The sequence below is a fragment of the Rhinichthys klamathensis genome, unplaced genomic scaffold (assembly GCF_029890125.1).
Source record: "Rhinichthys klamathensis goyatoka isolate OS25496 unplaced genomic scaffold, OSU_Roscu_1.1 h1tg000111l_1, whole genome shotgun sequence".
NCBI classification, from domain to species: domain Eukaryota; kingdom Metazoa; phylum Chordata; class Actinopteri; order Cypriniformes; family Leuciscidae; genus Rhinichthys; species Rhinichthys klamathensis.
Window position 1 is genome coordinate 13,698,561 of NW_026606649.1, and position 15,591 is coordinate 13,714,151.

Consider the following 15,591-nt stretch of genomic DNA (forward strand, 5'->3'; position numbering starts at 1 on the left):
ACATGCTTCTACTTTTTTTTTTGTTTTTTTTTGCTAAACCCTATGAAGTGAGTCATGATGTGACAAATGTGAGTGTATTCACCACTGTAAAGAGGGAACAGATATGATGACAACCAGTAGGCTACTTATTCTATTAAAAGGAGAAGCATTCAGTTTACACAACTCCATTAGCCTCCAACAAGATGCAAATACATTGACCAGAAGCTTGACGCGGGAGAACCAAGGTTCATTCTCGTGTTATGCAGCACGTTTTAGCCAGAGCCATAGAGAGAAAGAGTTGCGACACGCTTTGATGTCGCCGCGACGGCTGTCACGTGGTTCATGTAAGCCCCAATAGTTCCACAACATACGCGGGCTGTCATGTTCTTCTATGGACAGACAGCAGCGATTGCATTATTAAACGGTAAATATAAAATAAAACACACACCCAAGTACTTTTTCAGCTGTTATTGCATTTAGTTAATGTCAGTTTTGCATTTGGAGAGGCAGGGTGACAACTTAGATAAGTTTATAGGCTATATTTTTGGAGGGAAACGCTAGTGTTCATGTTCGCATGGGTAGTAACGTTACTGGCTTTGGCGGCTCTAACTTAACTTTTCCATGTCATTCATCTGATGATGGACGTCTCATGATATTTATTTTAGCACAACTGGGCTGTATTAGGCTATAATGATTCCCGTGATCTTGCTTATAAATTCCGCTTCGTGATCATGCAAAGAGGTCTGCAGTCCGTTCAGAATTCCAACCAACATAAAATATAAATAACGTAGAAAGCAACGACTATATACAGCAATGTTCGGTAAATATTCAACCGAAAAATATTCTTCATAAAATTAAACCGGAGAGATAGTTAATGAGTGAATTAACTATGTTCCTAAATACATATAAGCACATATATGCATAACCCTAACCCATTTAAATAAATGAATTGTGTGTGTGTATGTATATATAATGTTATATATAGGCTATATATATATACATACATATAAAATGTTATTAAAAATATTATATATTATATACATCAGTTACCGTAAGTTAGCGTTAGTGAAGTGTTGGTCACGTAAGCTATAGCTGCAATTAACCTATTATCTTCCAATAAACATTTACTAAAACTGGCTACATAAAATATAACTACAGACTAGATTCACGAGAGGTCGGCTAATGTGTGTAAAAGTAAAAAAATACAGTAATTTCATTAATTTACCAGCGAGCGTACTTCGGAAGCACTGAAATGAATGGGGTTCAATGGAGAAACTATCACGCGTTACTTCCGCATTCCAAAGTTCCTATGGCGGTCTATGGGAGTGTCAACTCTCTCCCTCTATGACTCTGGTTTTAGCTTCTGCAAGAACCAATAAGGTTCCTTCTTGTGTGTTACCAGTGGCGTACCGTGGGGTTTCAGTCACAGGATTCAGTTGCGATCTACACTAAATCTTGATGTATTGATTACATGTCAGTCATCATACGGCAGCTTCAACAGAAGAAATGCTATACTGCTAGTGCTGGCCCATGGAGCTGCGTGTAGATGACAATTGGAAAATCCAGCTCAGCCTCACAAAAAAATAACCATAGTCTTTCTGGAAATATAATCGTTACGTAAATAGACAGTAATTGAATTTAGACACGTTCAGACACGCATTAATTTCGATTTTTTTTATTATTTTTTTTGACAGAATGCCCTGTTGGCCCTTAAGGCTCGCCACTGTGTTACACTGCAAGTTTGATCTTCCGCAAGTACCGAGATATATCCAGCTGCAGACCCGCAGCACCACCAGTTTCAGAACCCCAGCGCCAGAACCGGAAGTGAGGGAGGGGCGGAATAGAGGGTATGCGCATGACGTCACCGTCGGCCGGAGTGAATGCGGTCACGCCCACAAGTGGCAAAAAGACTGAGCGGCAGCATTTGTTTTCAGCGTGAACGCCGTGAAAATCACACAAAACACATCTAAAACGGGAAAGAGCTTTGCGATTGACTGTACAACTAGATTTGACCAGAAATCTGATGTACTGTATATTTTTACAGACTGCAAAAAGCTACAGAACAGACTATATTCTGCATAATTGGATGTTTTTAAATAAACACTGACAAAAAACTATACAAGTTTTAGGGCTGGACGATATGATGATATACAGTATAACATTAATGTAAGTGATCACTCGGATTTAGACCTATCTATATTGTATTTATATAAAACGTTTACAGGCAAATTGTCTTCATTTATTTCCCCAGCGTCGAAATCAGGCACATATAAATGTCAGGAAACACGATTCCTGGCTGCATGTCAATATCCATGGATCACTGGATCTTTGATAAGTTTTAAGGAACACTATATCGAGTCCAACTTTTAGTTTAAACTGATAATAGTTTGTTTTACTCGCGTTAACGCAGTTTCCCCTATTAACTCCAGTCACGCAGCAGCTCTTCTGCCACTCAGTCCCGCTGAGGGGGGCGTGTTCCGGCGGGGAAGTGACGTTAATGCATTCCCTCTATTATTGACAATGACACAAGCATGGTTATTTTTGCAAGTATTTAAAAATATTTAAAATTGTTGCATCTTTTAAATAATATTTAGGGTATGTTTATATTACACAGTGAGTCAGTGAGTAGGAATACCACACTTACATTTCACTGCTCGTTGTATGAACTATAACTGGTATGTGACAAATAAAGAGCAAGACAGCGCTCGTGTTGTTTGAAGACGTGAGAGTGCGCGCGCGCGGCCGTGGCTCTCTCTCTCTCTCTGCTCGTAACGCGCGCAGCTTTCATTCTATTCTACATCACTCACCGATCAAAATAGACTTTGGCGGGACAAAAAATTAGCTTTGGCGGCCGCCAAAAAGCGGACGATCTGACGGGTTTTAGAAGATTAAATACAACCTGAAACTAAAAAAACAGACCCGACCTCTATTTGAGACCGGCCTTTATTTACCCAGACCTGCAGCCACACCAGGCGTGTAAAAGAGACAATCGTCTATTTGGAACTCGGCTATTATTTTAAAGGAGCTGTATGTAAGAAATGTATTTCAATTAATCATAAAATGGCCCTGATATGTCACTAGACATTAAAGGTGACCGATAATTCAAAATTGAATTTACCTTGGTATAGTCAAATAACAAGAGTTCAGTGCATGGACATGACATAGAGTGAATCTCAAACTGGACTGTTTTCGCGTTCTCATTTAATTCACGTTTATGAAAAACACCCCTGAAAAACGGTCGGTTCTCCACACAATACCGACTGTGACGCAATAGTCGGGATCATTAATATGTACGCCTCCAAATATTTGCATAATGCCAGCCCTCAATGCCAGGCGGAACTGCACAGCCGAAGCATGGCAGTTGCTCAGTGTGGATGTACACATGAACACAAAAGTATTTTTTAGTTCCTTCATCTGAGCCTCTGAAGAAACAATGGGTTAATTTTATTTTCTCTGGAAATTTCCAAACATTTCACCGAGTGTTTCCTCAACTTGGGCCAATACAGAGCTGGCCTCGGATCGAGCTACCAAGCAACACTTTCTGATGTGTAATTGTTCAAGATCAGACAGGTAATCTTTCTCTCAAAATCGTTCAATACTGTTTATGCATCAGTAAGTCAAGCCAGTGACTAAAATATCAGCTTCACATCGTTTCTTTTAGTAGGATGAAAATAATCGTATTTAAATTGTGAACAAATTATATACAGAAAGCGATCAAAGAACAATCTTTCCACACAGCGCGAGTTTATCTGGACACTTGCCAAACTCGTTATGAAATCAATGACACACGTTACTGCACAACGAAGCTCTTACTGTATTTACATCATCGTGTTTGCATTGGTGAAAGCAGAGAGAGTGCAGAAACTGCTTTGCAATGATAAGATCTTCATTCTCGCGATCAACACTGTCATCTGCTCAATGCTCATCACGGCAACATTTTATGTGATGGGAATAGATCTAAATACTTTAAAAACATCTCGCGATTCGTTAATCTCGATAGCTGTTATAGTAAAAACGTATAATAGCAGTAGTAAAAGTATTCGGGAGAGAGTTTCACATGTAATACGTAGCTATTTCATATGCAAGCATGTCAGCCAATCACAGCAGTGGCCGCGGTTACACTGAATCCCACAGCAGACACGCCCCTTCAAACAGAGTGTTCAAATCAGAGGCTAAAAGCAGGCTAGGAAAAATGCCATTTATTTCTAAATTATGATTATTTTTTATCTAAAAAACATACTAACATTATAAGGGTAACCCAGGAAACATTATAAAATAATAAAAAAAAACATTCTAGGGCACCTTTAAGAAATCATGTACATTTCAAATACTTATATCACTGACAACAGTAGTCCGGCCAGCATATTGTCATTTAAAAAGTGCAGTTGCAGCCCTCAACTGATGTTGATGTTGTCATGTTGTGTTTTGGTCTGATGCTCCACCCTCCACCTATCTACCAATCACGAAGTCAGTAGTGTTGCAGCATCCGGGTTGCCAGCTCTGCTCTAGTTACCACAGCTGCAGCTCGTCACGTTCCTGCGGGATCCTGCAGCCTATCTGGCAACCTTGAGTCAGGGAGGAGGGGGAGGGGATACACCGCTCTACAGTAATTTGAAAGTGATTGCAGTACCAGTTTTGGCCACAATCTTACATACAGCTCCTTTAAGTTTTACGGTACATTTTTATTGTTTCTTTTAAAACAATGCCGAATTTTCAAAGATTTTGGACATTATTTTACATAAAGAAAAATGCATGCTGCACATGTTCTTGTGAAATAAAGTATATTTTATATGAAATGCCCATAAACATTATTTTTCACCATCATGATCAGGAAGTAACTCTCACATGAAACGGATAACTATATACAATTATATTACACAAAATCAATGTTTTAAAATGCTTATTTTACTATACCTTAATGTATCATTATAATACTTATAAAGTATGATGTTTCGTGTGTAATAATGCCGTTTCGTGTCTAAGCAAATTACGCTCCAAAACGTTAGGTGGCGTTACTCGGTTTAGAACGTAAGCTCCGCCCCTCACTTCCGGTCCTGGCGCTGGTGTTAGAACGTAAGCTCCGCCCCTTACTTCCGGTTCTGGCGCTGTGGTTCTGAAACTGGTGGTGCTGCGGGTCTGCAGCTGGATACTATTGCAAGTACCAATGAGGTTCATTCTCGTGTTTCACGCTGCATGTTTGAGCTTCCACGAGAACCAATGCGGTTTGTTCTCGTGTGTTATGCAACATGTTTGAGCTTCCGTGAGAGGTTTGTTCTCATGCGTCAAGCAGGTTCGGTTGAGCTTCTGTTTATGTTCTCTGATCAATGTTTATATGTGAATAAAAGCCTAAATTCAATCTTAATTTGAAATAGTAAATACATGTATAATGTTACAAAACATTTCAGTCAATTTAATGCATTCTTTCTGAATAAAAGTATTAATTTATATCAAAACATAAATAAATAAAAACCCCAAATCTTTGAAACTTATTATGCCATTCCTAACGGCTCATGTGTTACTGTACCTAAATCACCACATGAGAGACAAACTTAGGTTGTAAATATTGATTTATTATTTGCACTTAAAAAGTTTTGGCACACTTGTCATTTGCTTCTTCATTTCACTTAATTTTATGTACATGTTTAATAAATCTGTGTTTAAATATCTCTCTCATTATATTGTTCTATATTAAAATCTAATGTTTGTTGCCCTAGAATCTCTACTGTACATTGAACAAACAAAACAAAAGGCAATCATGGTGCACTTCTCTCATTCTTTCATTTATATTCAGTCAGTCATTGTGTTAGTCCAGACGCTTGTGACCATGTAAAAGGTCATCGCTCATGTTTGGACATGGTATCTCCTCTCTCCACCACTGCCACGCCGTTGCCACTGCACAGGTGCTCCTTCAGGATGATGTTCACGAAGAACTCTGCCACTATAGGACAATGCTCGGACGCCACCCCGCCCCACGACCAGTTATCGGGAATCCATGGATTGGTCAGGCCCTTCCGCACCACCGAGCATTGACCTGAAGGGGGCAGCACAAACACATACACTACACTTTCAGTCAAAAGTGTGGAATCAAAGATGTTTTTGAAAGTCTCTAATGCTTTCCAAAGTGGCAGAGCCGACTTGTTTAAAGAGTAAATATTATCTAAAATTTTAAATCTTACACCACCCACCTGTGTAGATCTTTTTGAGGGAGCGACTGGCCCAGATGTTGTCCAGACAGTGTGAACCCTGCGGTGTGCGAGTGCTGATGTTCGTAAAGATGGACGGTGCGAGGAGGGCCGAGAGTTTTTCTTTCCTCAGGCACTCCATCTCAGGGCTGTCGGGAGCCATGCCAAAGTGACCCAGCACCAGCAGTTCTCTCTCACCTACACCAGCAACACCAACAGAGAAATACTGAGGGGGTGTTGGCATCATTTATGTCCTCAAGCCTTGTTAATTTCTCTCATTGCACTAGAACACACAGTATCAGTCAATACACAGCACAAACATACTACCATAAAGACTACGATTCCACCTGATAGCACCATGGAGCTCGCTGACACGGACGCATAACAGATAAGGAGCTCTTGTAAGAGTGACTCCTGCAAGGATGCACTAAGTATCATGTTGTATCAACAGACCTTTGAGAGTTTCCTGGATACCAGAGCTCAGCCTGTAAGCCTTGAGCTCATCACAAGTGGTTTTTCCTCTCAGTTCTGCAGGCGATGGTGCTGCTGTCAGGTGCAAATTGATCAGCGTGAGCTCAGACGATCCAATCTGTTTACAGAGAAAATTGGGTGAGATAAATCATTCAAATGATCAAATGTGAACATTACCTGTTATGCAATTAGCGAAGATGAAAGAGTCAATATATTTAGTTCAACCTCATTTCTGTTTTTAAAGACCTATATTTAACTGTTTATGTGATCAAAAATACAGAAAAAAACTTTAATAACGTTAAATATAATTTCAATTCAAAATACATGTTTTCTATTTTAATATATTTTAAAATGTAATTTATTCCTGTGATGACAAAGCTGAATTTTCAGCATCATTACTGTCTTCAGTGTCACATGCTCCTTCAGAAATCATTGTTGCACAAGAATGTTAAAAACAGTTGTGCTTCTTAATATTTTTGTTAAAACCATGACACATTTCTTCAGGATTATTTGATGAATATAAAGTTCAAAAGCATTTATTTAAAATTATTTTATTCAACTTTCTGAATAAAAGTATTAATTTCCATTTTTTTTTAAAGTACTGACCACAGACGTTTCTGTATGTGAACTACCATGAACTAACTGCATAAAACAAATTGCTTGGTAACACTAACAGATAAAGCTGTATTCCAGGTTTACTTACATAAAAATGTCCCAGGTATGGGTGAGGATGAGGATGCTTCCCATTACCATTAGTCGCAGAATTTTCCAAGACAGTGGCATCCTTCATTTCAATCCCAGAAGAGCTGTCCCACAGGAAACCGGAGTACTCAGCAACCTAGAGGATTACAGCAAAACCATAATGACCAGGATCTGCCAAGTAACATTCATAACCCAACAACCATACCCATTATTAAAGAGTTATTAAAGAGAAATAGCATTTTAATCTCAGAATAGTTTTAGCATTTTCATTAAATATATCATTGGTCAAGCAAGCATTGACTCGCTACTGCTACAAGATACACAGACACGCTTTGTGAGCGTGTAAGATATGCTGCTGTTGCTGCATAAATAGACATACATAAATCCCATAGCACATCTAGGCAAGTGGAACTGGGGGAGGTGGAAGGTTCTGAAGTAAATCTGATACCACGCTGCAGGACTAGCTTATAGCAAACAATGAACAACACAATTTAAATGTTAAGTAAGCAATCACATTGGCTGCAGGACCAGCAGAGGCCAATCAGCTTGTGGCATGCGGTAATGATGTGATTGCTTGCATATTGCATGTAAAGTACCTATCAGCCTGCTCCATCTAGGGTTTCATGACTGAACTAAATATATAATACAACTCTTGCACTTTATTTCAAGTTTTCTGAAGTCATATGATAGCTTTAATTGAAGAAAAAGGCTGAAATGTAAAAGTATGAAAAAGCACAGCCAAGACATTTTGCTAAATATTGGTGGTGGTTGAGGAGATTCCCCCCTTCTATGTGAAGCGCTTTGAGTGTCCAGAAAAGCGCTATATAAATGTGATGAATTATTATTATTATTATTAAATATCTTCTTTTGTGTTCCAGAGAATATTAACAAATTTACAGGTTTGAGGTAAATGGCAGAATTTTCTGAATTAAATTAATCTAAAACAGTGTTTTTGTTCACTAAAACTATTAAAACGTTTTCATTCCTTGAAATGAAGCTGAAATAAAATAAGTATTAGATGAAAAACTACAAAACAACGGCAAAATGACAAATAAAATGAGAACTAAAATTACAATAAACTCAATTAAAGCTAGATTGAAATATATAAAAAAACTAATACAAATTACAAAACACAAATTACTAAAAAAGTTAAATTACAATGAAAAAATAAAAATAAAAGCCATAATAATAAATATAATAATACTAAAATAACACTGGTCCATTACCCTTTATAACAATGGCTGCTGCAAAGGACAAGTGAAGCGTATCTTTGCAGCACAACAAGACACAGCGACTCCCTATTTGCATAGATAAAGAGTGTATAAATTGTGGATGTGAGCTGTGTGTTTAACTAAAGGCCACTGCATCATCATGACTGGAGTGTGTTAGTTTGGTTTAACAGCCTTTGTGCCTGATGTCCAATTTATATGCACAGAGGAAGCACAGCTAAGAGATCAGGGGAAAAGTACACAGTGCGTGTGGATCACAACACAGCTCTATTGAAAGTGTCTTCAGGTGTGGCTTTAATAGAGTTTGTGTTGAAAGTGGATGGTGATTGTACTTATTGAGGTGCAAATGAGAACCAGGATTCAGTTTACCTGTACTTCTAAAAACAGGAACCTGAATTATTAGAAAACTCTTAATGTGAAATGTAAAAGCACATGAGGGCTTATAGACACTTTCTCTCTCTAAAAGCACACTGCAGTAATCAGATATCACACATAGCTCCACTATAGGAAAAAATCTGGTCTAATACATCCTACAGCACATCGATTAATATTAATATTTACAGTAATGCTCCATGATGAAGAGCAGACCTCTGTCAGTCAAGAACGTACATTTCTCCTGTGTAATCTCATTCATTTGTCCTACGTGACAGCACAGTCTCTGTGGAGTTTATATCTGCCACATGTCACCGGTAAGATGTTTCCTGTGTGGGTAAACAGCGCTATCCAGAGAACATCTTGTGTTCGTCCAGACACCTCTAGACATGGTCAAGGTCTTTAACTATTGTGTAAGGCTTTTATTTCAAATTCATGTTCTTGATCCTTACAGTTCATGTTTTCTCTAAAACTGCATTTTATTTATTAATTGAATCATTTACCTGTTTGAAGGCAAGACACTGTTTTTTCATGCACTGGTCAATTTTAAGATTTCGGGCTTTTTGACTACATATTGTAATTTTTTAGACTAGTATTTTATTACACTGTCTATTTGCGTCTGTAGATTTTGAAAGTTTTTTTTTCTTATTTGCTGAGCCCAAAATCTCCACTTCAGCACTGTTCATATAACATTTGTCTGATTTATGTAACGTTATCTCTAGTGATTATGTTTACTGCCTGTTGATGGTATTTTCTGATTTATAGAGTGATAAAAAGAGATATCCAAAATCCCCTTTGTAAAAACATATAACTCTAATATGTCAATAAAACGAAACAACAGAGTTGAACCTGGCTTTATCCATTGTTCAGATTTCTGTTCAGGAAATGTATGCAAATGCATATTTAATTAGCGCCTCAATTATTTAAAGGTTAGTTCACCCAAAAATAAAAACTCTGTCATTAATTACTCACCCTCATGTCGTTCCAAACCCGTAAGACATTCGTTCATCTTCGGAACACAAACGAAGATCTTTTTTATGAAATCTGAGAGCTTTCTGTCCCTCCATTGACAGCCTATGCAACTACCACTGTCAAGCCCCAGAAAGGAAGTAAAGACATCTCAAAAGTAATCCACAGAGTAGAAGTAATTACTTTTATGATTTCTTTGCTACTAATTTTCATTTTTAGGTGAACTAACCCTTTAAACATTACTTTTCAGAAAACTTGATTTACAAAACAATTGTCTTAAAGTACTGCGATTAATCAACTGTGAAAGTATGGTGACATCTGTTATTTCACCTGTGTTGCCTTAAAGGAGAATGAATCAGTGGACAGCTTTCTGTATGATGTAACAGCAGATATCTGCTAGTTAAGGCAGTTGGTAAACATTTTGGACCTTTAACCCCATATCATTTAACCCTGAACATTTTTTAACGTTTGCACACGTGTGGATATGTGCTACAGGGGTCTAAACTTACATTACTGGACTGTCCGGTGGGACAGTCTGAAACGGCACATTTCCACAGGCCTCTGGCACTCTTCCACTTGCGTACGCTGCAGAGAGTGGGCTGATTCAGCTCTGCACAAAACTGACACAGACAAACACAAAGGATAGCTGATTAGCAGTGAAAAATTAAAAAGTATTACACTTCCTTTTGGGGATGCCCCCTGTAAGCAGGAATTGTTTAATTGTTTAAAATGGAGTCTGATATTGTTTGCCACCTCAGTCAAATGCAAAAAAAGGGTGCTTTTCGAAGAGTTTAGAGTCATCTTTCCTACTGAAACACAATGCCTTTGATGGAGATGCAACTTTCTGATGCTGTAGTGTGTTTTACATTTTGTTTACCTCAAAGCAGACAAACCAAAGCATCCGTAAGTTTGCAGATAGACCTCTGAATTTTCTAGCAAACAAAACCTGGCCTTATCCTACTAAAGAGTACGTGCTGAGCCCGCTCACTGGAGCTGGGAAATCTGATAACTACATGTGTCATTCCCATTACCTCAGACCCCCCCCCCCCCCCAGTTAGATCCTATAATTAACCAGGAGCAGTAGGGGAGAGTTTCCTGCAGGGTACCAGGGGACAGAACCAGAAGTTCAACAGAAGCTGCGCTATCTGTAAAGAGCGCTTGAGGAATGTGTGCAGGACAGAGACATTTAATGCAACAAACCTCTCCACTGACGTCAAAAACTCAGAACTAAAGCAAGACCCCCCCCAAATACCTCAGTCCTGGTGCCAAATACGTGTCTGCTCTGCATCTTGGCTTGTGGGTAGTAGAGCTGCACAATTACTCATTACAAAAACAATGCAATCTCGATTCAAATCCACACAATCTCATTCCTAATTAAATGACAACAATTCGCCTGTGTCCATTAAACCTTTGACAAAATCACACTGGAGCATTCAAATCTGCACTTTGTTCTTTTGCACGTTGACCCAGAGAAAGCAGTTATCATTCATGTATAGTTATGAAACAGTCTTTTTAACCACACAATATCGTTATTTCCATGTTACAAATATTCAAATTATCGCAGAAGTACTGGAATAAAAGTTCATAGTTCGGATATAAACACTGATGTCTACGGAAGCGATTAAAATAGAGCAAATCACCTTTTGAAAGTAACATGGCGCTTCAAATAACTATAGTATCGATTGCATTGATTGACTAAAACATGTATTTGTCATTGAATCATTCATTCAAGAGATTCAGTCAGAATCGTGGGATAATCGTTATTTCAACCAAAAAAAAAAAAAACGTGATTCTCAACTAATCCAGAATCATGCACCTCTAGTAGAAAGTGCTGGAGTCAGTAAATATGTGAATAGCACAATGAGGAACAAGCGCCCGGTAGTCACTGCAACTAAATACAGGTGATGACGCCAAAGAGGACTTTGGCATTGTGTTTGTCAATGGATACGTTAAGGTATGTACAATCTAATTTACCACAAGAACAAACCACTTGTGGAAGCCGAGCAGTGGATTCCCACACGATGAAGGAAATGACGGTGAACCGTGAGAACTGAGCTGTTGATCATGAACCATTACGGACATTACAGTCTTCACTGGCAGCTGTCTAGCATCATAACCCTCATAAGTGATTGATCTGCAACACTCTTCAACTCTGTCGACTGCACAAAAAATGGTCCTAGCTATTAAAAAAACATTTAATAGCTGAATTCTTGGCGAAGAACCATCACCTTTAATCTTAAAGAGAGATATACCAGAGAAGCAGTGTTACTTTAGTATTATTTATACTATTATACTAGAGGTTCACGATTAATCATAAAAAGATCGCAATCTTGATTCAACACCCAAGTGATCTCATTCCTAAATGATTCACCTGTGTCTATTAAACGAACCTTTTGACAATCACACCAGAAGATTTAAATCTACATTTGCATTGCCTCTTTTCAACCACACAGTATCGTTCTTTCTGTGTTACAAATATTTAAATTATCACAGAAGTATAAAAGTTTATAGTTCAGATATGAACACTGTTGTCCACGGAAGTGATCAAAATCGAGTAAATCACCTTTTGAAAGTAACTTGACGCATCAAATATAGATTGTATCGATTACATTGTTACACCAGTAGGTGGCGATAAGTGACTCGTATTTGACATTGAATCATTCATTAAAGAGATTCATTCAAAAACGCTGATTCATCCAGTAATGAAACAAGTGAAGTATTTATGAGTGAGTCGTTGAATCATTCATTAAAACCGATTTAATGAAAAAATTATTATTTCAAATTAATTAAACATTTTTAAATAGATGGCAGCAATTAACATTGTGTCAGAACCTCTAGTAAATAATGTTATTTTTACGCGGGGGAGGGGGGACAGTGAATCTCAATTTATCCAGAATCTATATACTATCATACTATAATATATAGCTTTTATTTTAATTTTAGATCAGGTTTTAGTAATGTTATGTCCTTTGTCATTTTTATTTATTAGCTTTTGCTTTTTAAAAAATATTTATGATGCTTTTTTAGATCAACAAAATTATTTTATTCACCAAGGCAACAATTCAAATTTTCATTTAAATGTTTCAAGTTTGTTTGTATCTAATTTTATTTGTTTGTTATCTATTTTATCATCTTATTTCAGTTTTATTTCAATTACCGAAAATGTTCAATGTTTTTATTTTAACAATGCAGAAAAGCTGCTGTTACTAAATGGTAAAATCAATGCAAAAGAGCTCAGCAGGAATCAGCCACTACTATTAAGGCCTTGTGAAATAAGTTATTGAATCAGTCTCCCAACAATATCAAACTATTGGTAGGCTACATATCTCAATAATATATATAAAATATTATTATTTTGTCGTTCAAAATGTTTCATGAAATGAGTAGTTCATTCACTCCTGGGTAAATGTAAGTACAGTCTTTTTTTTCCAGATTTTTATATATTTTATACTTTAAAATCTATTTGTAATGCTGTTATTCATTTAAGAGCTGGTTAGTTCGGTTTATGACTTAGAAGTTAGGGTGGAAAAAAATAAAATAAAATCAGAAACTTCTAAAAGAAAGGGACACTGAAAGGTGGGCCATGTTGCACACTTTAGAGTTTGATTTAACTATTAAGATCAATACCTTTTAGTATTGTACAGAATATATTTATAATCTGCATCTTTTTTCAGTAAATGTGGTATATGAGAGCGATTCAGAAATCAAAATCTTATTTTGAGGTTCTTTGGGGAAGTTTTTTGCTGATAACAATTAATAGATTGGTATCATAATATTTATCGATTACTCAGAGAGACTGGTCATGCAATTACAGTCTAAATATTAAAATATTTATTAAGTCTCTCGTTCCTAGTTCCACCACATATTGACCTCAACCAATAATACATGTACATATAGAATTGTGTGTGTGTGTATATATATAATATATATATATATACACACACACACATTTATTATTGATAAAACCCCCACAGATTGTGATGTGAGCCATAAGACTTTACTGTTAGTTGCTCACTCAACAGTACAGTATGTGGCAAACACAAAGAACGCTTAGCCTCACTAGGCGAATGACTGACAATTTCCATGAGAGCATGCAATGTATTATTGTGCTCTGAGGGTGACAAACAGAAATTTAGTAAGATTAGGAGGAGACGGTAGAGGGAGTGCCTTTATTGTCCTTTCGAGAGGTTCTTTAACAAGAGGTCTGGGTTCTTTTGCCCGCTAATAAACTCAATGGTGACGCACAGCTCTGGTGTCTAAGGGAAGTCGCTTTGGTTCTGAGGAGTTCAGTGGAAATATGCATTATAGCAGAGCAACAGCTAAACCACAGACTCCATGGAAACCAAGAAAAGCTATAAACAAACAGCCCAACACTCACTCTGCGTTCTTCAAATCTAAATCCAAGTGTCGTGGCTTTTTGTCAATGTCTATTAGCTTTATGGAGATCTATATGCCAGTGTACTTAAAATAAAAATTCACCAGACCAACAGTAGACATGAAATTCACTCTATTTTCTAAATTCATGTTATTATTAGGGCATGTTTACACAACAACAATGTACTAAAAACAGAAAAGTTTTTCCATTGCGTTTTTTTGCGTACAGACGACAACTAATTTTTTTTTTTTTTTCTTAATCTTATTCCTCCATGCACGTTTCATTTTTTATCTTTTTTATGTAATTTTTTATTAAAATATAACTTCATGAAAGGACAGACTTCTCTCTGGTGACTTATGCTGGACTTCTGCAATCATGTAGTTTGCTTAAACTAAATAACGATTGTATTGTACAATCTGTATGTTATAAAACGTTATACAAATCAAGCGGTTTAAAAAAAAAAAATATTTGTCATTGAATCATTCATTGAAGAGATTTGTTCAAAAACGTAGATTAATCCCGTAATGAAAACAGTGAAGTATTTATGAGCGAGTCATTTCTTCAAACTGATTTGAATAAAACCAAGTCCTGGCCTATATTTTTTTTCCTTTTTGGATAATATGTTACACTCAGATGGGCGTCACAATACGGAACAAAAGATCTGATGCTACTTGCATTATATCACAACTTTTACCATTTCCTCTTCAAGGAAAACAGACCGAATATATTGTTGAAATCTGCTCGCGCATCTAAACCGCACTATAAAAAATACAAATGTCCCTACCATCATACCACCCACAACTGACTAGCAATATCTGTAGCAAGATGATGATTTTGCTGGGCTGTGTCCTAAAACTAGGATATTGGCTATTAATACAAATACAAGCCCAACTTACTGTTTCAACAAGAAATATCTCAGCAAAGGAAATTGGGTTTTAATCTACTACTTTCTGTTCAAAGTTTTAAAAAAAAAAGTGACAAATCAATTAAATTTAAGATAATATCCTGTCTTTGAAGTCATAATATTAATTAGAAGTGTCAGGATTCCATGAATATCATTTAGGGAATGATGGAATTCCAGACGTTGTCTAAACAGTGTTAATCTCAGACTAAGCCGGAGTCCAGAGAGACATTCAGAACGCGATGTCATTTCATTCTGAGCCAAGTCAAATAAGCATGCCTTCCCATCTTGGTCTGTCCAGTCAGCACTTGCAAAAGCAGTGTGGAGAAAAGAACGGCACTTCGGGTTCACTGCGGCATAACACCAGCAGACAGTAGCGCTGTTAAAATCAGTCATTCACGGCCCATATGA

The 15,591-nt window shown here is 37.1% G+C and overlaps 1 protein-coding gene across 1 annotated transcript in view; it reads right to left on the reverse strand.

The window, feature by feature from the left end:
• Positions 1-5,528: 5,528 nt before the first annotated feature.
• Positions 5,529-15,591, reverse strand: part of eepd1 (endonuclease/exonuclease/phosphatase family domain containing 1) — a 33,723-nt gene continuing 23,660 nt past the window's right edge. Inside the window, exons 3-7 of the mRNA XM_056254577.1 lie at positions 10,414-10,524; positions 7,336-7,470; positions 6,615-6,750; positions 6,165-6,359; positions 5,529-6,010 (exon numbers count right to left, since the gene is read on the reverse strand). Of these exons, the coding sequence (XP_056110552.1) occupies positions 5,814-6,010; positions 6,165-6,359; positions 6,615-6,750; positions 7,336-7,470; positions 10,414-10,524 (774 nt within the window). The 3' untranslated portion in view covers positions 5,529-5,813. The remainder of the gene's footprint in view (positions 6,011-6,164; positions 6,360-6,614; positions 6,751-7,335; positions 7,471-10,413; positions 10,525-15,591) is intronic.